Source organism: Ahaetulla prasina, chromosome 1 (assembly GCF_028640845.1).
Source record: "Ahaetulla prasina isolate Xishuangbanna chromosome 1, ASM2864084v1, whole genome shotgun sequence".
NCBI lineage: Eukaryota > Metazoa > Chordata > Lepidosauria > Squamata > Colubridae > Ahaetulla > Ahaetulla prasina.
In genome coordinates this window covers 187439386-187465200 of record NC_080539.1, presented here as the reverse complement: position 1 = coordinate 187465200, position 25815 = coordinate 187439386, and the positions used below count along the sequence as shown (strand labels likewise).

General features: G+C 36.4%; 1 protein-coding gene across 4 annotated transcripts in view; it reads left to right on the top strand.

Annotated features, from left to right (window-relative positions):
• The window catches only part of AGAP1 (ArfGAP with GTPase domain, ankyrin repeat and PH domain 1), a 457470-nt gene that overhangs the window by 289720 nt on the left and 141935 nt on the right, over window positions 1-25815 (top strand). For 3 of the 4 annotated variants that reach the window (XR_009155346.1, XR_009155347.1, XM_058185254.1), the window contains one exon: window positions 7371-7559. The exons of the other annotated variant lie outside the window; for it this stretch is intronic. Coding sequence is in view for 1 of the 3 variants with exons in the window: in XM_058185254.1 (XP_058041237.1) it covers window positions 7371-7430 (60 nt within the window). In the remaining 2 variants the exon portion in view is untranslated. Of the gene's footprint in view, window positions 1-7370; window positions 7560-25815 lie in introns of those variants that run through there. 4 annotated transcript variants of the gene reach the window in all.

The window sequence follows — 25815 nt, the reverse complement described above, 5'->3', positions numbered from 1 at the left end:
GAAATAAGTATAGCAAACTTGGCAAGATACTCATTTTTATAGAATAGAATAGAATTTTATTGGCCAAGTGTGATTGGACACACAAGGAATTTGTCTTGGTGCATATGCTCTCAGTGTACATAAAAGAAAAGATACGTTCATCAAGGTACAACATTTACAACACAATTGATGGTCAATATATCAATATAAATCATAAGGATTGCCAGCAACAAGTTATAGTCATACAGTCATAAGTCGAAAGAGATTGGTGATGGGAACTATGAAACGATTAATAGTAGTGCAGATTCAGTAAATAGTCTGACAGTGTTGATGGAATTATTTGTTTAGCAGAGTGATGGCCTTCGGGAAAAAACTGTTCTTGTGTCTAGTTGTTCTGGTGTGCAGTGCTCTATAGCGTCGTTTTGAGGGTAGGAGTTGAAACAGTTTATGTCCAGGATGTGAGCGATCTGCAAATATTTTCACGGCCCTCTTCTTGATTCGTGCAGTATACAGGTCCTCAATGGAAGGCAGGTTGGTAGCAATTATTTTTTCTGCATTTCTAATTATCCTCTGAAGTCTGTGTTTTTCTTGTTGAGTTGCAGAACCGAACCAGACAGTTATAGAGGTGCAAATGACAGACTCAATAATTCCTCTGTAGAATTGGATCAGCAGCTCCTTGGGCAGTTTGAGCTTACTGAGTTGGCGCAGAAAGAACATTCTTTGTTGTCCTTTTTTAATGATGTTTTTGATGTTAGCTGTCCATTTGAGATCTTGCGATATGATAGAACCTAGAAATTTGAAGGTTTCTACTGTTGATACTGTGTTGTCAAGTATTGTGAGAGGTGGAAGTATGGAAGGGTTTCTCCTAAAGTCTACCACCATTTCTACGGTTTTGTGTGTGTTCAGTTCCAGATTGTTTTGGTTGCACCACAAGGCTAGTCGTTTGACCTCTCGTCTATATGCGGATTCGTCATTGTCTCGAATGAGACCAATGACTGTTGTGTCATCTGCGAACTTCAGTAGCTTAACAGATGGATCATTGGAGATGCAGTCATTGGTATACAGAGAGAAGAGAAGTGGGGAGAGCACACAGCCTTGGGGGCCCCCTGTGCTAATTATAGTGGCTACTCTTCCCATCAATGATAATTGTAGATTTCTCCACTTCTCCAAATCTGTTTTAATTTGTTGCACCAGTTTATAATAATTATCTTTAATTGTTACACACCTTGTTGTTAATTGAATTCCTAAATATTTAACTTTCTTTGACTATCTGTATACCTATTTTCCTTGTTAGTTCTTTCTTCTGTATATCTGTAACATTTTTAACTATTATTTTGGGGTTTTTAAAATTTATTTTCATTCCTGCTATTTCATCATATTCTTCTATTTTTCTAATTAGTTTAAATCCATTTTCTTATGGGTCTTATAAAGACCAAGTCATCTGTGAATGCCTGTAGTTTATATTGTTTCTTTTTTATTTCCATACTTTTAATTTCTAATATTTCTTGTCTAATATTTTTATTTAACACTTCCAATGTCAATATAAATAGTAAAGGAGATAGTGGACGTCCTTGTCTTGTGCCTTTTGTAATATTAAAATTCTCTGTCGTATCTCCGTTTACCATCACCTTTGCCATTTGCTTGTTGTATATTGCCTTTTTCATGTTACTAAATCTCTCAACAAAGTCCATAAATTTTAGTTGTGACAGCATAAATTGCCAATTCATGTTGTCAAATGTTTTCTGGGCATCTAAGAAGATCAACACCATTTGTTTTCCAGGATGTGTTTCATAATATTCCAACATATTTAAAATCATTCTCATTTTGTTTTTAATCTGTCTCTTACGCAAGAAATCATTTTGGTCTGGATGTATAAATTCATTGAGAAACCTTTTTAATCTCTCTGTCATTATTGAAGCGTATATTTTATAGACAGTATTCAGTAAAAATATGGCCTGTAGTTTTTTTATCTGCATTAAATCTGAGTCTTCTTTTGGAATCAGAGTAATATTTACTTCCATCCACAAATTTGCTACATTTGCATCAATCAATACTTTATTATAGACTTCCAATATTGATGGGCCTAAAATCTTGTAAACATTTATAAAATTCTGCCAGTAGCCCATCTGGTCCTGGTGTTTTATTGTTCTTTTTGTCTCTTAATCACTTCTGACAATTCCGTCATTGATAGTCATTCATTTAACATAGCTTTCACTGTTTCTGGTACTTTAGGTAGTTCTACTTTTTCCAAATATTCTTTAATTTTTTCTTTCTCATACAGCTTTTCATAACCGTCTTGAATTATTATTTTTTACATCCTCATTTTGGTAGTATAAAGTTCCTTTCTTCATGCTTTGTCTTGTCTTGTCAGAAATTGGTATTGTTTTCCTGTGTCTCTTACGCTTCTAGGGACTTGTTTCAGAACTATTATTTCTCTTCCTTTATATTTCAATGGGTTATCTCTTGCTTTTTGAAGTATCTCTGTTCTTAATGCCTTCTTAGTAAATCTCACATGTACCTTTTTAGATAATTTATTTATTGATGCATATCTTGTATATACTCTAAATATTTCATTCATCCCAACAAGCATCTCTTGCTTGTCCCCCTTCAAGGCATCCACCAACAATTCTGCCATTGTCTCTGCAAGGTTTTCCTCTTTTTCTTCCTCAATTTTCTGGAATCTCAAGAAGTATTCACCTTTATCCATCTCCAACATGATTACTGTTCTCTCAAGATTTTTGTCTGCCTATCATCCATCTCTTCCACTTTCTTCTATTCACAGAATCACGCATCCTCATGAAAATGTAGCAGTGGATTTTCGGCCTGTTCCAAGCAGCACCCTAATGTGAAGATCCCCACCGCCTGAAACTGCACAGAGGCCAACAACCTCCAAAGGGGGGGGCAGCAGGTGGATGGGGCTACATTTGGTGTATAAGATGCACCCAGATTTTCACCCTCTTTTTGGAGATAAAAAGGTGCATCTTATACACCAAAAAATATGGTGTATAGGATTAAATAGTATATTTTTGATGTATAGTAATAGCAAATAAATAGACAGGGAAATTGTATCTTGTTGAGACCTTTGAGGCGAGGAGAGTTCAGGCACCCTAACCCTAACTTTTGACCTGAGTGACATCAAGTTGGCCACACCCACCCAGTCACATGATCACCCACACATGCCACCCAGTCACATGACCACCAAGCCACACCCACTGTCAAGGTTCCAGAAAAACCTCTTCTGCATAAAAAAAACTCAGAAGCCAATGTCTTTCAGAGTTCTTTACTAGCATGAGGAAACTGGCACACGATGAGTGAAATTCCAAAAATGAACTTCCGGATTCTTTTCCCAGTTATACAAACCCCAAGAGTCCCACCCCCCTAATCCCTTTGCTGGTCACATGGTCCCACGTTCTCCCAGTTTATTCGAATATCTTCTCGCCACTCCTCCTGCAGATGTGAACACCATCCAACCTTGACCGCTTGAAGAATGTTACCATACCCCTCAACCCCCCTTCTTCCCCTCAGGGGAAAAATGTGGCAGCGTCTGGAACCCTAAAGTCTACTATGGTTTCCAGGCCTGACACCCACCCAATCACATGACCACTAAGCCATGCCCACCAAACAAGCCACGCCCACAGAACCAGTAGAAAAAAAAATTGGAACCCATCCCGGGGCTGGGGGTTGGCTGTGACTGGGTGGCTGTAAGTGATGTCGAGTTAGCCATACTCACCCAGTCACACCAGTTGTTAAATTATTGGCTCCCAGTGTTTTCTTTTTCTGTGGGAAATGGGTCCAAATGACTCTTTGACTGTTGGAGGTTGCAGACCCCTCGTTTAGGATCTAAATAAATACCTCTTCTTTAAAAATGTTTTTGGCAACTGCAATTCAGTTCTATACATCAATACTCAGCAGTAAGACCCCATTAGATTCAGCAGGGCTAGAAACTATATTTAACTTTATAGCATTAGGCTAAGAATTAAGGCCAGGAAGTATGTAATCAAGTTATTTGAAAAAAATTCTCAAAGGAGCTATCCTTTCAGAAACCCAAACGGTTTTTTAAAAAAATTCTCCATATCTGAGTCAAGTTGAGCAGTTTGAAAAGCAAATGGAAGAAAAAGCATATGTGTATTTATTATATACTGTAGTTTATTGCTTAATCTGTGCTATGTTAGCAGATGCATTTAATACAGAACTTTTTACCATATATATTAGTTCTAACATTTTGCCACATATATTCCTATTGAAATAGAGATTTTTGAGAAAAAAAATCATGTTAAATTCTTTGAATTCTCTACAGACTCACATGACAAAATCTGTTTCTTTATTTGCAATAACTTGTAAATTTGAAATCTTGAGTAGTTTCATTATTAATCATTCCAAAATATGACATTAAGGGTATGTGTATAGGGAATATAAACTCTCTAAATACTTTAATGAAATTATTCTAATAATTCTTCATATATTCTAAACTTATGAAAATTTTGTATATAGTTTTCTTTGATTTTCCAGCTACAGTATATTCCTCTTCTAATCTTTTGTTGTTTTGTTCGTTGCAAAGTCGTGTCCAACCCATTGTGACCCCATGGATAATGCTCCTCCAGGCTTTCTTATCTTCTACCATCCTCTGGAGTCCATTTAAGTTCATGCCTACTGCTTCAGTGACTCCATCCAGTTCTCTGTCATGTTGTTCTTCTTTTGCCCTCAATCTTTCCCAGCATTAGGCACTTCTCTAGTGAGTCATTTCTTCTCAATAGGTAGCCAAAGTATCTTCTAAACTTCTAATCTACTCCTGTACTTAAATATCTTTATGCAAGAAATAAACTTCAGGAAAATTAACACCAACATAACCATCCCCCATATTTTCAATAGAGTGGGTTGGGTTTTGTTTTTTTTTGCAAACTTCTATGAACTGAAAGCGTGAACAATTCCATATTTCTTAAGTACTTGAAAATGTATATGGAAATCTTGAAGCAATTTGATTATGTTTCAGCCCTTCCAGTGGATACAGTGTTCTTTTAAAAATATTTTGGAATTAACAGATTTTTGGATTTCTGTAACTAATCCATAATCTTGAAATATTCAAAAAATTACTCATTTCATTTGAATCCTGTTTACATTTTTACTTGTTTCCTTATCATTTTAAAACAACAGTAGATAATAATGCCAATCGGCTACAGTTGCTCTTCCTAAATTTTACATGGAAGTTTTATGCAGGCTACGTGGACAGTGAAAATTTGGAAGATATTATTTACTATGGAATTTTTAAAAAATCTCTAGCCATAGAAGTTTTTGAAATCATAAAATAAATCATGTTATTTTATGACCTATAACATATTTTTAAATGAAACTGATGAAACATCATTTTTCATTGACTAAAATATTTAATTAAAAATAATTTTTATTTTTCAATGGTAAATATAATGTATCTTTTTAAATTATTGTATCTTTGAAGCACTTTTTTATTTTCACTGAGCAGATTTCATAGTAATACTATTCAAAGTTCTAAGTGAAAATGATTTTGCTCTATGCTTTGTTAAATTGGCTGGTTAATTCTGGTGTTATTTACCCTGTAATTCATTAGTTTTATTCTACTATTGGCAGCTGACAGGCTGTAATTTCACGCCTTGCAATAAAAGATGTCTCATAATCTGCTTCATTTAGCAGCAACAGAATTTAATGAAATTAACTGCAGCCCTAATTACATTACTGAATACTAAAGGCTACGTTCAGATTGCTTCAGAAAAGGATAAGGTCCACCCTCATTAGAATATAATTTCTTCCCAAAAGTTGCAATTGTTTCCTATTAGGTAAAAAAAGACGTTCTAACTGTTGAAACTTTAATGGGTTAATATCTCTACTCTCCAGCCACTTTTTTCAGTATATATGTTAATAGTACTTTTGAAGAGGCTCTTTTGCTACAGCACACAATCATACTGTAACTCAACTTATGAATCAATCTTTCAATCAATCATATAGAAAAATAATTTAATTGGGTTATCCCAGTTTGGTATTATTAAGCTCCAGGAGCATAAATGTATACAATTTATGCATGATATGACAAAACATTTAATACACTTTGCTGTTTTTTCTATTGATAACGTGAGTATACTATGCTGGGGAGTGTTTGAGGGGCATAGGAGACTGTATTCCAAACTGAGTCAGATTCACAATTATAATTTGGTGGCAGTTTTCAAAAAGCTCCATGAGGGTTTCAGGATATGCAATCTTGATTTAAGCAGACATTGTATTTCCCATTGTATTGACTGTATTTGAGAGGCTTAATTGAAATTATAACTGTGAGTATATTGGTAACAAATTATTGATAATTTGCAAGTATAAATGAAGCATTTGTCACTAGCCCTGTATGTTTTAAAGAAAAGAATGCCACAGTTTACATTACTTAAAGGGTCAATACGTAGTGACATATTTTGAAAGAACTATTGTTTCAAGTATGCTCCTAAGCTAAATTCTAGATCCTTTTGACATCAAAAGACCTGTTTGATGATGAAATACCTATTTGGGTTAGTTTTAAGGTCTAGTTATCTAGCTGATTGTGTAGTACTTCATATATATTCCTAATCATTAATACCAATGGGAAAAGTGTCCCCTTGATATTAAAATACTATATGGGGACACGTCTAATATACTGATTATGAAATGCAGTCACTCCTAATATACAGTTGGTATTCAATATTATGGGCTTCAGATGACAATTGCAAACTCATTTGTCCATTTTTTTTTGGTTTGAAAAGTTTAGATTTGGTGCTGTTGATTCTTTACTGCTGCTGCTCCTGCTATCCTATAAAATTGTCTAACTATAATTTATAAGGTTATTTTTTCTGTCTTGGATTCCACTTTGGGTTCGTTTTCAGTGGTGGAAAATTGGCAATACATTTTATAAATATTTTTTCTGGCTTTTAAATTGTTAAATATTTAAGCATAGATGTGAAAAGTGACTCCAAAATATTTTGGGAGAACACAGACTCCACAATTTTTATGTTGGACTGTTGGTTAGTTAAATTCCTCACCAACTCTTATCTTCATTGGTAACTCCTTAAGGCTGGGAAGTTAGCTGGAGAATCTATACTTCACCTTACATAATTTTCACCATTTAAATAATATGCAAGAAAAGGCTTTTTTCTGTAACTAACAAAATATCAAGGACACTTTCCTGAAAACTCAATAAAATCCCTCTGCTTTTAGAAAAAAAATATTAACACAAAAACTTTTAATGATATTGATTCATTTGTAGAAAAAGAGGCAAAATTCCCATGCATAATCAATGCTTGATTGGACTAACTTGCTCTAAATCAGCAGTTTCCCCTCCTTCTTAAAAAAAGGGGACTTCTGAGTGCTCTTCTTGATGACTGCATTTCTACCTTTTTTTCTAGGTATTCCACTGCAAACAGGTTCAGATCAACTACTTTTTGAACTGTTTCTCTTCAGGATGATCTTGATTGTTTTCATTCTTTTCATGGTGTAAAAGAAGATATGACTTGCACCTGTAAATTTACTGGATGCATAATTTTACATATCTAAAAATTATCTTTTCATTGTTTTCTATGTCATCATCAAAATAAAACCATGCACTGTTTGTTTGTTTATTAAATTTTTAGGCCGCCCATCTTACTTCAAGGTAACTGGATGCTAATAGACATGAAATGAAAACACCAATTAATAGCGCATCACACTAAAGGTAAAGATAAAGGTTCCTCTCACACATACGTGCTAGTTGTTGCCGACTCTAGGGGGCGGTGCTCATCTCTGTTTCAAAGCCGAAGAGCCAGCGCTATCCGAAGACATCTCCGTGGTCATGTGGCCAGCATGACTCAATGCCAGAGGCGCACGGAACGCTGTTACCTTCCCACCAAAGATGGTCCCTATTTTTTCTACTTGCATTTTTATATGCTTTCGAAACTACTAGGTTGGCACAAGTAATGGAAGCTCACCTCGTTACACGGCAGCACTAGGGATTCGAACCGCCGAGCTATTATAAGATGTATCACAAGTTGGTTGTTTAATTATTTCATTTCTGCCCACCACAATTTAAAGTCTCAGAAGCTACAATATTATAGCAAATATGTTCACAATATAAAATAAGAAAAAGGAAAACTTAAAAAGAAAATAACAAATATTGTAAATATGATAGTATTTGATAATTTCAAAGCTCTCCTAACTAAATTCTATTTTTAATAAATTCCAAAAGTTAGTCAAGTGGGAGTTAATTAATTCTCAATGAAAGGTTATTCCAGCATGCAATTTACAGGTGGAATTGGCAGTCAAATTCTTCTGGATCAGGAATTGATCTGATGATGGCAAAGTGCTGATAGACATGTCCTCCAAATCCACATCACAATACATTTGCTCTGAGATAAAAGAGGTCTAACACGTGGCTGCTTATTTTTGTTGGAAATGGGATTATCTGAGACAAACCCATGGACATGATGGAAATCATTGTAAGAGATTATGGAAACTAGGCTGATTCATATTTCATATTAAATACAGGTAGTACTTGACTTATGACCATAATTGATCCTGCAATTTTGGTCATAAGTTGTGATGGTCATAAAGTGGGTCACCATGTTGTGGTGGTTGTTAAGCAAACATGAAAATTATTAAATGAATGCCATTGTAAGGTCCTGTCTCTGTTCCCCAATCAAGAAAGTATGGACCTTTGAGACAGCAGCATTTCAAAAGGAACCTTTTATTGAAAGGGAGTGATTACAAGACAAAAGCAAAGCAGGGTCTGGGTTCCCCCTAGGCAGTTCCGTTAGGATAAAGTGGTTAGAAACCCCTCCTCTCAGCTTGATGTTGAATGAGCCAATCCACAGGTGTGAAGATGTTGTGGAAACCATCATCCTGAGAAAGAGATAAGGATTTGTTCCCATGGGTTTCTTCTGTGAGGCTTCCAAACTGAGAGAAAACAGATGGCCCTCCCCCATTGTACATCCCCCAAGGTATATCAAAGCACAGGGCAGAATAGGTGACAGGGTAAAAGTTATAAACTAGGGAATTACAGGATACGTAGGAAAACAGGATGAGAGCAATAAGTAAGTAAAAGGTTCCAGGGTCCCCTCCCCACTTGAATGGCAGTATCATAGGGATCTGACAGCCATGGTTGTTAAGCAAAGCCGTTCACTATGGAGCATTTTATGAAAAGCAGAAATAAGTGCCAGTGTCTGGCAAAAAAAAGGGAAGGAGGTGGACTAGAAGATCTCCAAGCTTCCTTCCAACTCTTATCCTATCCTATCCTATCCTATCCTATCCTATCCTATCCTATCCTATCCTATCCTATCCTATCCTATCCAGTGGTGGGATTCAAGTAATTTAACAACTGGTTCTCTGCCCTAATGATTTCTTCCAACAACCAGTTTGTCAGACTGCTCAGAAAGTTAACAACCGATTCTCTCGAAATGGTGCGAACTGGCTGAATCCCACCACTGATCCTATCCTAAAAACATTATTCGTGGTCATGTGCCTGCAGGACACTGCAAATAGCCATAAATGTGGACTGGTTACCAAGCACCCAAAATGCAGTCATGTGATTGTGCAGGATGAGAACATCATAACTTGGTATCTGAGTTATCTCTGTCCTGTCACTCCTACTTAATGCTATTTAATGCAAACGCCTTGCCCAGTTTTAGGCGATTGCGAGCAAAGCACGTGCGCGATGTGAACCAGTGGTAAAATTGGATAGAACCCACCACTGTACCACTCATTCCATATTTGAGAAGTTTGCATAAAATGAAATTGATTAATTGATTATACTACTAATAATAATTATATCTACCCAATAACATGAAACAAGGAGCCTTTGTGGCTCAGACTGGTAAGACAGTCTGTCATTAACACAGCTGCTTGCAATTACTGCAGGTTCTAGTCCCACCAGGCCCAAGCTGGACTCAGCCTTCCATCCTTTATAAGGTAGGTAAAATGAGGACCCAGATTGTTGGGGACAATAAGTTGACTTTGTATATAAATATACAAATAGGATGAAGACTATTGCTAACATAGTGTAAGCCGCCCTGAGTCTTCGGAAAAGGGCGGGATATAAATGCAAATAAAAAAGGGGGGGGGAAAGCAAGAATTAATATAGGATGTGAGACTACGTAGAGGATTTGGACTGCTGAATTGGGAATTATATTATCAAGCAGCAGTGTTGACTTGGATGAGAGAATGGATTGAATTAAGAAACATAAGATTATTAACTTTGGAAGGACATGATTTACAATTTGGATAGCACGCATTTTTATGGTACGGTAGAAGTAAGATACATACATATTTTCACAGACACTATGTTATTGGCATGAGAGAGGGTCAGAGATAAATTCTATTTGAAAATACCAATATGGTTATCAACAATGGAAGCACTAATACATCCAAATGTTATTAATTTCAAAAATATGCTTAGATACAAAGATATACTAACAGATAAGGGGGAATTGAAAGGGAAACAAGAACTAGAAGAACAAGGGATTGAGATGGATTGGTATACCCACATGCAAATACAAACAAGATATGAAAAAGATGCGAAATCATATGGCTTTTATTTATAAATGACAGATCTGGATAGGATACTCACAGGAACAGATGATAAAATAAACAAAAATATACAACTTCTTTCTTAGTATTGAATTGGAAGAAGAGCAAGTAAAGGAAACAATGATAGCTTGGCAAAAAAATTTGGATGTTCAATTGAACTAGATAAATGGCAGCAGCTATGGGAAAGGAATTATAAATTAACAATGTCCACTGCGTATAAAGAGAACCAATATAAAATGTTTTATAGATGGCATATGCCACCTGAAAAATTGGCAAAAATGTTTAAAGACAAATCAGCTAAATGCTGGAAATGCCATCAGACACCAAGATCATACTATCATATGTGGTGGACATGTCCAGAAGCAACAAATTATTAGATTAGAATTAAAAGATGGTTAGAAGAAATGCTTGAACAACATATTGATTTAAAACCTGAGCTGTTCCTATTGGGTATCCTTCCGGAGAAAATTAGCAAAGAAAAGGTATATTTGATTATACATGTAATAACTGCAGTGAGGATAATATTTGTGCAAAGATGGAAAGTAGAGAAAATCCCTTCAGAAGACCAAGTAATTAAGAAAATATTAGATTGTGCAGAAATGAATAGACTGACTTTGATAATAAGAAACAGAGGATTCAGAATATTACAAGGTATGGAGACAATTTTACAATTGATTAGAGAAGAGATATAGATAAATGTATTAATAGTAAACAAGAAAATGTTATAATAAATGAAGTATGGGGAGAATGTTATAATAAAGAAATGGGAAAAATAAAGAGATGATGAAGATCGGAGGAGTAAGAAGAAGATGAAGACATAATAGAAACATCTAGATGATACACTGAATGATTGATTATATCATTTTTGTTTATTTATAAAATAAAAAAAATATTAAACAAACATACAAAACAAGTGTAAAACTTGTTAGATGAGTATGCAAGAATGAACTTGACACAAAGAAAGGCTGATTTAAAACCATAACTTCAGATAGACAGTAATGCTTCTTTCTCACATGTTGTTACAGCAATATTTGCAAAATTTTGTGGCTTGAGACACATTTGGAATTTTGGAAGCTTATAATGGGTATGCTCACAAAATGGCTGCCATCCCATATTTGCCAGCAAGCAGTTGTGTATCGGGGACTTGTTGAGATGCTCCAAAATTCCTGAAAACTATTTGATGGTGATTACATGCCAAACGACAGCTGCTGCTATTACTACTACTAATTATTACTATTAATATTTTTAAGATGTTGAAGCAAGAATCTTGGTTGCATATTAGTATCACTTGGATCATTTTCTGCATATTTCTGTACTATTTTAAAATATTATAATCAAGGACATCTAACATATCTGCTTTGCCACAATAGCATGTCACTCAATAGTGAAGCAAATCCAGAATGGAATCTACAGTAGTGATACTTCTCTTATCAAAATTCTGTTACTGATGACAGAACGGCAGATATTTTCTTGCAGTTCCATGAAACTCAGATTTTTGTAGGATCCCTAACTTTCCTGAACAGATTTTGAAGATCCACAGTGGCTTTACAAAAGAGAAAGGATGAAGGGGAAAGGTCCATTTTACAAACAGATTTCTGCCCACGCAGCATTGAGTCCTACCAAGAATAGACCCTGGTGCCAACTTTCTCCACATATCTTCTCCAGGAATATTCATATACGGCCTACTAATTTTAGAGGCATTATTAGTAGCGACTAATTAAAGCTTGAATTATGAGGTAAATATGGGAATTGCAGATCCATTAGCTGGTTCATCACAAATTTAATTGGATTCTATTGATCCCAAGAAAGCAACTGTTGACCAAAGCACTCTAGAAATGAAAACAAATCCTCAGAGCTATCTAAAAGTGATTGGATAAGAACTGAATAACTGTAGTATCACTTTCAGAACATTTTCAAGGCATTATATCAACAGGAAAATTAGGAGGAAGAAATAGCACTGTTCTTCAATTTGCTCTATGTCGCTTTTTTCTTGTCTTGTAGCAATGGTCCTATCATTTTAAACTTAATGAGAATCAAGCAGATAAATTAACCTTAAGAGTCAAATCCCCAAAGTATAAAATGGTTAACGATGAGAAGTTAATATAACTCAGAAGTTGAACAATGTCTTATGATAATCGGATGTTTAAAGGTTTCTTAGTCTTGTTCATATTCTACAGAATAACATGTTATTTACCTTAGTTAAAATTGCAATTAAGTTACAAGTCTTCCTGATGCTACATAGAACATTTGAGGCATTTTAATCAAATAAAAAGTTGAAAGTACCAAATAGTCAGGCTATGGAAAAATACTGTACAAGCTGACTTATTTTTAAAATTATTTTGACTATAATTGATTTACCCTGAAACAAATTTCCAACACCCAAAATTAAAAGTTCAAGTTAAAATGTGAAAAAAGTTCAAAAGGCCTGTCGAAGTGAAACACAGCTGGAAACAAGATCTTTGATATATCTAATCCCTATTGTTTAATGTTGGGTTTTTGCTTTTAAATGCCAGTGCACAGCATGCAAGCTATGGCCTCCTGTTGTGCAACCCAGGGCGCTTTGGGTGTCAGAGGGGTGGGGATGGGGAGAAATGTTCTGTATATGTGAAAAAAAGCTGACAGGTCAAAATGCTTTTGGAGATCTTTTTTAAGAAATTGTGCGCTAAAGGGAGCAAGTAAGCCTGCTGTATGTGCTGGCAAAAGCTAGCAGTCAGTCAAGTTTTTATCTCTTAATGAATAGAGACTGCTGAAGTAAGGGTTAGGTAATTGAGTTTATAATTAATTAGCCATAACCCTCATCAGATAAAGCTTGTCGAGATTTTTTTTATCTCCTTCTCTCCTCGGGGCCTGCCCTTCTTTGTCCTTGTCTGACAGCCAGCACTTATCTTAGGCCTTCTCCAGGCTTTTGCCCATCAAAACCTCCCCTTCCCTTTTGCTGTTTTTGGTGGTCAACTGAGACTCTTATTGTAGTGTTTGGTTCACAATCAGCTAGCTGTCTCATGCTGGGATGATGAATTAGCAGTAGGAGGTAACAGATTTTCCCCACTGATAGTTTATAGAGCTTTTTCCTGTTTGTTAGACATCCTTGTCTGCTGACACAAAGAGGTTAAAAAGATAACTAGTAAAATATATCTTTCCCCCTGTATCTTAGGCTATTTCAAAGAACTCTTAATTTCTTCTATGTGTTTGATTTTATAATAATACTGATAAAATAAATGGGATTTTGTACTGTTTGTACTGTCTTTATCTCCTTTTCTTTCTGGTATAAACTTGATTATTCTTCAGTCTTATTATGGTGCCTACTTGGATTTGCAACTACATCAAAACTTGCAGCATCAAAGACATCTAATTCTAGTTGGTCTTCAGCATGTTTATGTTCCAAGTCACTTACTGGATACCTTTTGGATTTTAAAGATATTTCATAATATTCTTACAGTTAATTTTAGAAAGCTTCCTCTGTTCGAGAGACTACAAAGCTATTATTATGTTTTTAAATTTCAATGCTGAATAATTTTGTAAATAATTTTGTAGGAAGTAGAATTATTTTTTGTGAGCATATTACAAATATGGTATTTGTATTCTTTCCCTTTAAAAGGCCGCCATTGATTTCTTCCAGCAAAGTATGCACTGTGCATTATTTTTCTCAGTTTATTCATCCCACCTTTTCTTTCTTTATACAATGTCACAGTTTAAAAGAATTTGAAGGTGTTTTTTTTTTTTTTTAAAGTTGTATGCACTCCCTCCCAGTCTGGGTATTGTTGGACTTTAAATATAAATATTATGCTATTTGGTTTGTTTTGATTCCAGCTTGCTTTATTTTTTCATGTGTAGTAAATATTAGCCATCAATATTTAGCGTCTGCATTTCCTGCATCGGATGAAGAGAGCATATCTTTCTCCTTCTGTCCTAGCCATTTTTTACAGAAGAACAATTGAGAGCATTTTAACAAACTGCATCACTGTTTGATTTGGTGTCAGTGGTGGCTCAGATAGAAAGTCCATTCAGAGAGTGGTAAGGACAGCTGAGAAGATTATAGGAAGGTCACTTCCTGTTATTCAGGATATGTCAGCCTCCACTCCAATCCTCACATCCTTTTGTACTCTTTATATTCAGTAGTTAGATTGCATGGGGTTTTTATGTGTAATGTAAATAGCTCATGGATTCAGTTTAAGTAGAGAGAGCCCTTTAAGAGTGTCGTCTGACATGAGATCAAGGGGAGGGGAGATTGATGGTTTGAATTCAACAGGAATGGACATTGCATTCCTGAGATGATTTACAGCCAGAGACCTGCGGAAGAAGATTACCACGGGAGGGCCGAGAAGGAGCTGGCATTGGACCAGACCTGCTGACCTCTTGGGGGGAGGAGGGACTAACGATGGGATATGGAATGTTAGCCATATCTTGACTCACTTTATACTGCTGCAGTCATGATGTATTTAGTAAAAGTACTTTTCTTTATTTGCAAATAAAGTCAAGGTGTATTCTTTCCTAAATATAATCAGAGGCAGCCTGACATTATGCTGCTTATAAGCGCTATGTGATTAAAGCTCGAAGCATTGTTAGAGACCCCATACAATCCCTTTATGGTTGGTTTCTACTGCTCCCCTCTGGGAGGAGATGTCAAAGAATTTCTAGCAGGAGTACCAGATTCTGATAGCTTTGTTCCCTACGCCATCCACCTGGTAAACTCACAAGATTCGTTTTTCTCGCCATGTACATGTATACATCCGAATTAGACTGTGTTGTTTCTCTGTGTCATTTAATGTGTGTGTGTGTGTGTTCTAAGTTATCCTTTCCATCTCATTTTCTTTTTCACTATTTTAATTCTTCTAATAGTTATTTTAATGATTTATATAGAATTTTGTATATGTGTATATATAAATGCTGGTCAAAGATTCAAATAAATAAAAGATATCTATCTACTTAATTTTATATAGCATTACATAGCAGAAAAGCTTGTTAGGATATTAAAGTACATTGGATTTCATCCCTAAATGTGCTGCTGTTTCAGCAGGAAATGTAGCAATAGTAGAAACGTGGTAAATGAAAGGTATTTCTTCAATTTAACATGAACTTCCTGCTTCTCCATCGCTTGTGGAATGATTATAGTTGTGGTCCTGTTATGTAAGTTAAGTTTACTTTATTGTCATTGCACCTAATACAACAAAATTAAATGCCATCTTCAGTGTACATTATAACTATAAAAATAAAACACACATCCTTCACATTCTATACAATTGAATTGAAAATCCGAAATTGCATTAGTATTGCACTATATGGTGATATGAAGAAGGATTTTCTGCTCAAGTTACTCAGAGGCTGAAATATGAGTGAACTGTAATGTGTGTGTATATGAGAATGTGTGTACCTGCACTTTTTGAATCTGTTCAAATGCAGGTAAAAACCCAATCTAGGTTTTTAGTGAGTGCTGAAGAACAGTAACTGGTGAGAGCAGTTTTAGATTCTTTTCACATACACTGGCTTTAGAAATATAAAGTGTTATTCTGTACCTAAGGGACAGAATAGAAAAGACACATGTATAATAGCAGTGATAGACCAAAGAAGGTACAGTATTTGTAAGAGAATCTTTTGAGATGTTTCTGAACTTTTGAATTTAATTATAGGTGAGGAAGACAGTCTTAAAACTGGCTCAAAAACAACAAAATTCTCCCATTTTAAATTCACAGAAAGATAAAGGTTCCCCTTGCACATATGTACTAGTCATTCCCAATGACTAGCACATATGTGTTAGTGGGGTGGGGCTCATCTCTGTTTCAAAGCCAAAGAGCCAGCGTTGTCCGATGATGTCTCTGTGGTCATGTGGCCAAATACCAAAGGCACATAGAAAGCTGTTACCTTCCCACCAAAGGTGGTCCCTATTTTTCTACTTGCATTTTTTACGTGCTTTCGAACTGCTGGCAGAAGCTGGGACAAGTAATGGGAGCTCACCTCCATTATATGGCACTAGGGATTCGAACCGCTGAACTGCCGACCTTTTGATCACAAGCTCAGCATCTTAGCCATTGAGCCACCACATCCCTCTTTTAAATTCACATACCCATTCCTAAATAAGAGTTTAACTAATTTGGTATTGTTGTTTTATTTGCCAGATAATTTTTGTGCTAATTTATATTACATTTTATTTGGCAATTTATGTGCCAATACTTGACAATAGAACATCCACCTCTATTACTCCTGAGAGGAACAGATTAGCTTTGAAGGTATTGAGAGGCCCACATATTTTCTCATTTAAACAGTTTCACTGCCTTTTTGGACTTGATACCTGAGATGTCTGTCTAATAGGGCTACTCAATGTAATAGCAGCCCTTGACTCGCTGGATACCACATTGGAGCTATACTTTAGGGTGGGAAATTATGAAAGTGCAAACAATGTCTTTGTCACACTGGCAGTTTCATTCAGTAAACTAAGTAGTTCTTCTCTCTTAAGTAATTTAATTTATTTTATTTTATTTTTATTTATTTATTTGTCATAACAATATATATACAAGCGTTGCATAAAGGGTTATAAATATATGAACGTATATATGAGGAGAAATGAGGTACTAAAAACGTATATATACATAGGGAAAGAAACAGTAGGACAGGAACGGTAGGCACGTTTGTGCTCTTATGCACGCCCCTTTAGAGTCCTCTTAGGAAAGTGGTGAGGTCAACCGTGGACAGTTTTTGAGTGAAACCTTTGGGGTTATGAGAAGAAACCACAGAGTCAGGTAATGCATTCCAAGTATATACAATTCTGTTACAGAAATCGTGTTTTCTGCAATCTAAACTGGAACGGTTGACATTGAGTTTGAATCTGTTTGTAGCTCTTGTGATATTGTTATTGAAACTAAAAAAGTCATTGACAGGAAGGACATTACAACGGATGATTTTATATGCTAAACCCAGATCCAGTCGAAGGCGCAAGTTCCAAGTTTTCTAGACCCAAGATATCAAGTCTGGTGGAATAAGGTATTTTATTAGTTTCAGAGGAATGGAGAATTCTTCTCGTAAAATACCTTTGGACACGCTCAACTGTGTTGATGTCAGATATATGGTAAGGGTTCCAGACAGGAGAGCAGTAATCAAGAATTGGCCTAACAAATGTTTTATATGCTCTGGTCAGTAGCGTGGTGTTTTTTGAAAAGAAGCTACGTAAAATTAAGTTGACAACTCTTAGAGCCTTCTTAGCTATGTAGTTGCAGTGGGCTTTGGAACTTAAATCGTTAGATGTAAAAACTCCAAGGTCTTTGACAGGGTGGGGGTCATCTGCGAGGCAATGTCCATCAAGCATGTACTTTGTGATTGGGTTCTTTCTTCCAATGTGCAAGACTGAGCATTTACTGGTTGAAATTTGTAGTTGCCAAATTTTAGACCAGGCAGATAGATGATCAAGGTCCTTTTGAATTGTGGATGCATTGTCAGTGGTGTTGAAAAGTTTGACATCATCAGCAAAGAGAACACAGTTACTTGAGATATGAATACAAAGATCATTTATGTATATTATAAAGAGAGTAGGTCCAAGAACGCTGCCTTGAGGAACACCACTCTTGACAGGAACAGGATTTGAAAGAGCATTACCAATTTTAACTATTTGTTGTCTGTTTGACAAAAAAGCAGATATCCAGTGGTGTAAGGGTCCTGAAATGCCATAGGATTTTAATTTTAGGAGAAGTTTATCATGTACTACTGAGTCAAAAGCTTTGCAGAAGTCTATGTATATTGCATCTATTGATTTACCTAGATCAAGATTAGTAGTCCATAGGTTTTACAGTAGAGAAGTTGTAGATTGCATGATAATTTTTCCTGAAGCCAAATTGTTTATTTGAGAGAAGGTTGTGCATTTCTAAGTGTAAGGTAATGGATTGGTTGATGATGGATTCCATAACCTTGCAGGCGACGCAACATAGGGAGATAGGTCTATAATTATCAACTAAGCTGGGGTCGCCTTTTTTGAAAACTGGAATGACTGTGGCTAGCGACCAGAGACTGGGAAGGGAACTGGTTCTAAAGGCTATATTAAAGATTATACTTAGGGGTTCTGCTAGATTACTAGAGAGTTTTTAAAAAAAGTAAGCACAAAGACCATCAGGTCCAATGGATAGAGATGGCTTCAATTTACTTAGAGCTTTACCAACATTTTCTTCTGTAAAATCAACAATTGTTAAGTTGTCATGCTCATTGATTGTACAAATTTGGAATGTTGGATGAGTGCCATCACTGTTGACAAAAACTGATGCAAAGAATTTATTAAAGAGGTTTGCTCTAGATTCTTCATCATTGTATTCATTGCCATCAGGATCTTTTAGAGGTGGCATCGTCTAGAGTTTTAAGCTTGTTGTTGACAAAATTATAGAAGGCACGACTGGAATTTGTCAGAAGATCTTCTTCTTGCTTGGTGTGGTAATTTGTGCATTCAGTTTTATTTGGTTGCATATAGTTCTGTAGCGTTTTTAAAATTAGCTACATAGCCCTTTGTTTCTTTTCCAGAGGATCTTTTTAGATTGAAGCTTTTTTATTGATATGGGTAGTTTGCTTTTCCTAATCTTGATGGTAGTTAGTGGTACATATAGTTCGATGACTCTGTTGATTTTGAGTAGAAAAACTCTATAGTGGTCTTCAGCAGTTATACAGGTTGAGAACAGATTTTGCCAGTCTAGAAATGAAAGATCATTGTTTATAGAGTCATAATTGGCTTTTTTGAAGTTGTAAATGGGAATGCTATTGATATGATGGTTTAAGTCACAACGATATTAAGATGGAAGTCAATCATGCAATGATCACTGTTGGAAAAGGGTTCTCTTATTTGTAGTCCATAAATGGTATTGTTATTGTTGCAGAAGATGAGGTCAAGGCAGTTGTTTAGTCTTGTATTATTGGTTACAAGTTGTTCAAGACCTAGGTTAGTAACAGCGTTGTATATTGTTGTGTGGATTGGATCAGTTGTACTTTCGTTAGTTATCCAGTTGATGAGAGGTAAATTTAGGTCACCCAGGAAGATGAGTGGATATGGGCAGAGGCAGCCCAAGTTAGTAATGAGGTTAAAATATTAGCATGAGTAATATCGTAGTCGGGGCTCTGTAGCATAGAATGAATCAAGTGCGGTATTAGATGATAGATCACATACAATAGTTTCAGGAAGAGAAAGTTTGTGGGCAACTTGTATGTTTTTAGATTAAGTGACTTTTATAGAAAATAGCCACTCCACCACCTCTTCGGTTTTCACGATCTGAACGGTGAACTTGATATTCTTTGTTTAAAATGATGGAATCAGGGATGGAAGAGATTAGCCATGTTTCGCAAATAAATATAATATCAAATGTACCACTGTTTAGCAGGAGGATAAATTCAGGTAATTTGTTAAGAATACTTCTTGCATTCATCAATTTACATTTAAAATCTGTAGAAAGAGGTGTTAAAGAGGTAAGAGGCGTGCATACCTAGTTTTGAATGTTAGTTGGTTGAGGGATATGTATAACTGGTGGTTGTATTGGAGGTTGGATGGGTGGATGGAAGTTTTGGGTAGTGAGTGCTTGGATGTTGGGTACTAGACTGTTTGTTGATAAGGTTTGTTGGATGGATGGTTGAAAGGCTGAAATTCATGTAAACATTTCCCTTCTGGTGTCTATATTTTATATACCTCCAGTATCTGTAGCATACCCATTCTTCTCAATCTAGTTGGACAGATGGAAACACTTGAAAAAAAAGTGATCACTCAGGTACCCCAGTCTGATAATTGTTCTCCCTGTCAGGAAATTTCTCCTTAGTTCCAGGCTGAGTTCTCTTTAATGAGACCTTTCATCCATTGCTACCCTCAGGTGTTTGGAGAATAAGTCAACCTCCACTTTTCTATGACAGTCCCTCAAGTACTAGAAGACAGCTATCACGTCACCCCTAATTCTTCTCTTCATTAGACTAGACCAGACATGTCAAACTCAAGGCTCATGGGCCAGATCCAGCCTGTGATGTGGTTAGATCTGGCCTGTGGGGCTGCACTGGAAACAGTGAGGGACCAGCCCCCACTGCCTTGACTCCAGCACACCCCAGCCCAACTGGGCGCTCCCCATGGGTGCACACACAGGAGGCTGTGAGTGCATGGGGTCTGGCATCCCCAGTGAAAGGGAGGAATTCAGAAAGCAGTCAGCCTATGGAGCTAGACTATCACTGGGGACACCAGCCTTCCCCCACACTTGCAGCCTCCTGTGCGCACACCCAGGTGCAGCACCCACCCAGGCTGCAGTGGACCAGTGCCAAGGTGGTGGGGGCCAGCTCCTCACTGTCTCCAGGGTGGCCCCACAGGCCTGATCTAAGGCTGACCATGCTCTGGCCTGGGTGTGCGCGATGCGAACCGGTGGTAAAACTGGTTAGAACCCACCACTGCTATGCATTTGGTTTTTCTGTCTACATGCAGGATTTTAGTTTTCTCACCACTGAATTGCATCTTGCTGGCTAGAGCTCATTGTTTAAATTTGTCAAGATCAGGGGTGGATCACTTACCTTCGCTACTGGTTTGCAAATGTGAGCGCATGCGGCCTTCTGCACATGGGCAGAGCTTAAAAAACGTGGATAAATGGAACATGATTACATCCAGACGGGTGGACAGAGATACCCACAGCTGCTGCTACTGGTTCATCTGAACCAGATAGAATCAACTGAATGCCACCACTGGTCAAGTTCCTTTTGAATCTTGAGTCTATCTTCCAAAGTGTTAGCAATTCCCCCCAGCTTGATGTCATCTGCAAATTTGATGCGTTCTCCTTCTATCCAGTGGTGAAATCTACTTACCTTTGCTACCGGTTCGAGAAAGGGAGTGTGCTATGCGCACGTGCTATGTGCAAGTGCGCCTCCTGAGCATGCACAGAGCCTCCTGCGCATGTGTAGAGGGTCAAAAACAGGACGTAATGACGTCCCAGAAGGTGGGGAGAGCCCCCCACTGCCAGCACTACCAGTTTGCGCGAGCCAGATAGATCTGGCCAGATTTTACTGCTGCTTCTACCCCATCATCTAAGCCATTTATGAAGATATTAAAGAGCACTAGGCCCAAGACAGAATCTTAAGTTACCCCTCTGCATGCTTCCCTCATGTAAATATATAATAATTTATTGCATTATACTGTTCTGAATTGTAGTATTAACTATGAGTGGATATACTGTTTTTAATGCAAGCCTTGCATGCTTCTCTAGTGTAATCAGTTTGGTTGCATATATGTTCTCAATGACACATGTTTTACTCTGGGGAACCAGAGAATCTGTTTGTGTATGTATTCATAGTCAGTGTTTCATATAATGTGTGGCTATCAGTAGATGTGAAGATAGTTCAAACCTTGGTTATGACATGAACGTAAAGAATAAACAAAGTTCTTGAAAGGTTTGGGACAATGTATTATTTTTTCTCATCCATTGTCAGTTGACAGGCTATAATTTTGTATCTAGAACATTAGACAAAAATTAATTGAAAAGCCTGAGAGTATTTATGAGGGATAATACTTGCCAATTATTGCACCAGTTACTTGATATACTAAATTCAGAGAACTTTAAAATTGTATGGTCAGTAAGTTTTGCATCATTTAAATATATTGTATGTTTGAAAAATGTTTTTATCTGTAACACTGTAGGAAGAGCTAATGTTTTTATTAACATTGCAGTACAAAATATCCAAAATATCCAAAATAAACCACAGTTACCAAAATTCTGAAGAGATTTCAGTTATTTGTAAATTTCTGGCATCTATTTCTTTCTTGTTCTTTTTCTTTAAATTTGGTTTTGTATTAAATGGATTATTTATTTATTTTTTATTTTTTATTTATTTATTTGTCAAACACAACAGTATATATAAGCATGGAATAACCATACGAATTGGATACAATCAAAGGGAACATTAGGACAGGAATGGTAGGCACGCTGGTGCTCTTATGCACGCCCCTTACAGACCTCTTAGGAATGGGGTGAGGTCAATAGTAGATAGTCTTTGATTAAAGCTTTGGGGATTTTGGGAAGAGACCACAGAGTCAGGTAATGCATTCCAGGCATTAACAACTCTGTTACTGAAGTCATATTTTCTACAATTAAGATTGGAGTGGTTCACATTAAGTTTAAATCTATTGTGTGCTCGTGTATTGTTGCGATTGAAACTGAAATAGTCTTCAACAGGAAGGACATTGTAGCAGATGATTTTAGGAGTTAAACTCAGGTCATGCCGAAGGCGGCGGAGTTCTAAATTTTCTAAACCCAGGATTTCAAGTCTGGTGGCATAAGGTATTTTGTTGTGATCAGAGGAGTAGAGAACTCTTCTTGTAAAATATTTCTGGACACGCTCAATTGTATTAATGTCTGAAATGAAGTGTGGGTTCCAGACAGGCGAGCTGTATTCGAGAATTGGTCTAGCAAATGTTTTGTATGTTCTGGTTAGTAGTGTAATCTTTCTGGAGAAGAAGCTACGCAAGATTAAGTTTACAACTCTTAAAGCCTTTTTGGCGATGTAGTTGCAGTGGGCTTTGGCACTTAGATCGTTTGATATAAAAACTCCAGGGTCTTTTACGGGGTGAGGGTCATCTACAAGGTAATGTCCATCAAGCTTGTATTTAGTGTTCTGATTCTTTTTTCCAATGTGTAAGACAGAGCATTTGTTGGTTGAGATTTGGAATTGCCAAAATTTTGACCATTCCGACACAAAGTCAAGGTCTTTTTGAAGGGTAGCCACATTGTTGGTAGTGTTAAATAGTTTAACGTCATCGGCGAAGAGAACACAATTACTTATAATATGATCACAGAGGTCGTTAATGTATAATATGAAGAGTGTTGGTCCTAGAACGCTGCCTTGGGGGACACCGCTATTGACAGGAGCGGGATTTGATAGGGCACTGCCTATTTTGACCACTTGTTCTCTGTTTGACAGGAACGCTGTTATCCAATTATGGAGGGGTCCGGAGATGCCGTAGGATTTTAGTTTTAGAAGAAGTTTTTCATGTACCACTGAGTCAAAAGCTTTACAGAAGTCTATGTAAATTGCATCTATTGCTTTGCCCTGATCAAGATTTGTAGTCCATATGTTTTTGCAGTGAAGAAGTTGTAAATTACAGGATAATTTTTTTTCTGAAACCAAATTGTTTATTAGAGAGTAGGTTGTTTGTTTCAAGGTGGAGGGTGATGGATTGGTTGATGATTGATTCCATTACTTTGCAGGTGACGCAGCATAAAGAAATTGATTAAATGGATATGGTGTGATTTACAATTAGCTTTTAAGTTATTCTTAGTATAATTGTCAGGCCTGGAAATCATACTAGACTTTAGGGTTCCAGACGCTGCCACATTTTTCCCCTGAGGGGAAGAAGGGGAGTTGAGGGTTATGGTAACATTCTTCAAGCGGTCAAGGTCAGATGGTGTTCACATCTGCAGGAAGAGTGGCGAGAAGATATTCGAATGAACTGGGAGAACGTGGGACCATGTGACCAGCAAAGGGGTCAGGGGGGTGGGACTCTTGGGGTTTGTATAACTGGGAAAAGAATCCGGAAGTTCAGTTTTGGAATTTCACTCATCGTGTGCCAGTTTCCTCATGCTAGTAAAGAACTCTGAAAGACAATGGCTTCTGAGTTTTTTTTATGCAGAAGAGGTTTTTCTGGAACCTTGACAATAATTTGATCTCATGATCTGATCTAATTTGTCAAAAAGTACAGGAAGGATTAGAAGCATCATTTAAGTATTTAACTGATAGAATATAAAATATACTATATTCAAATTTATTTAAACATGAACTGAAAATGAATGGTTTATACATGGTAATTATCGAATCAATACATTATATATTCTGATATACATACATAATATATTCTGATATACATAATATATTCTGATATATAACAGTTTACTGCTAATTTGCTGCTAATTTTTAAAATAAAAATTATTCATATATTTTATTTTTATTGCAATATTTTGTACGGCAGTGTTAATAAAAGCAAAACTTACACACCATATCATTTTAAAGTTCTCTCATTTTAGTACATTAAATAACTGGTGCAATAATTGGCAAGTAATGTCCCTCATAAATACTCTCATGCTTTTCAATTAATTTTTGTCTAAAGTTCTAGATACAAGATTATAGCCTGTCAACGGACAATGGATGAGAAAAATTAATAAATCGTCTTCTAAATAGTATGGACACTTAAGAAAAATTGGGCAGCCAATTTAGCACAGCATGAACTGGGGAGGAACCTTTTGTACTGTTGTTGTGCCACTAATGTTGTCTGGGCCTTTATTAATGGTGCTTGGCTGCTACTGACAGTTTGTTGCTACTGGCAACTTTCTTCATTAAAATTAAATTCAGCATCAGATCCCATTAGCTACACTCTGGGTAACTTAGATGGGTGCATAGATTTCTATTTCTGTCTGTGTATATATGTATTCAGACATGCATGCATCTATCCCCAATTATAATTATATACATGCTAACAGTGTACATAAGCATCCTTAAATCAGTTTGTTCAGTACATGTCAAAAATACAAGATGTATTTCTTCTGTATAGCTGATTTTTAAAAGATGTACAATAATTAAATGTGCAATGTAAGCTATTTGAGTAGATGTTACTCTTTAATCATCTCAACTATATAATAGTTTTGTATGGTTGGATAAATGCTTGATATATATGAAGAACTTTTGCATTTTGTGTTGTGCTTTTTCACTTCTTTCTCCCTTCTTCTTTTCGAACAAAGAACATAATTATGTGTTGGCTGTCTTTTACAGGAAAGAGTGAATGTTCTAATGCAGGCCTGTCAAACTCGCGGCCCACAGGCCAGATGCATCACGTGCTGGCCATTCCCATGCCCAGTTTAGTGAAGGGGAAAAGGTTGTGATACGTCACGTGATGCTGCCATGACGACACAAGTTTGACACACCTGTTCTGTTTTTTCCAAGTTTTTTATTTTATTTTATATATATGTATCAATACGTAAACAGTGTGGCCCCTGAGTGTCATCCATTCTAATACAAATAAAACTAGTAATTAATCGTTATAGCATTCAACTAACCATATTTCTAATAATAATACACATTTATATTAAGTTGCAGTTGTTGTTAAGTTTGGGCAATGAAAAGGCAGGAGACGATGCAAGTGACAACAGCTCTTTAGTTTATTGTGAAACCCAGCAAAAGCAATAGGCAAACACCTCTCTTTATATAGTATTTTGGCTGAGGCACCAGCCAATCAGCAACGTGTATTTTCCCGCCCAAATTTCCCTCCAAAAATTCAAATACATTACACTCCTCCCCTCCCAGAGCACATTTAGCCCATTATTTACATAA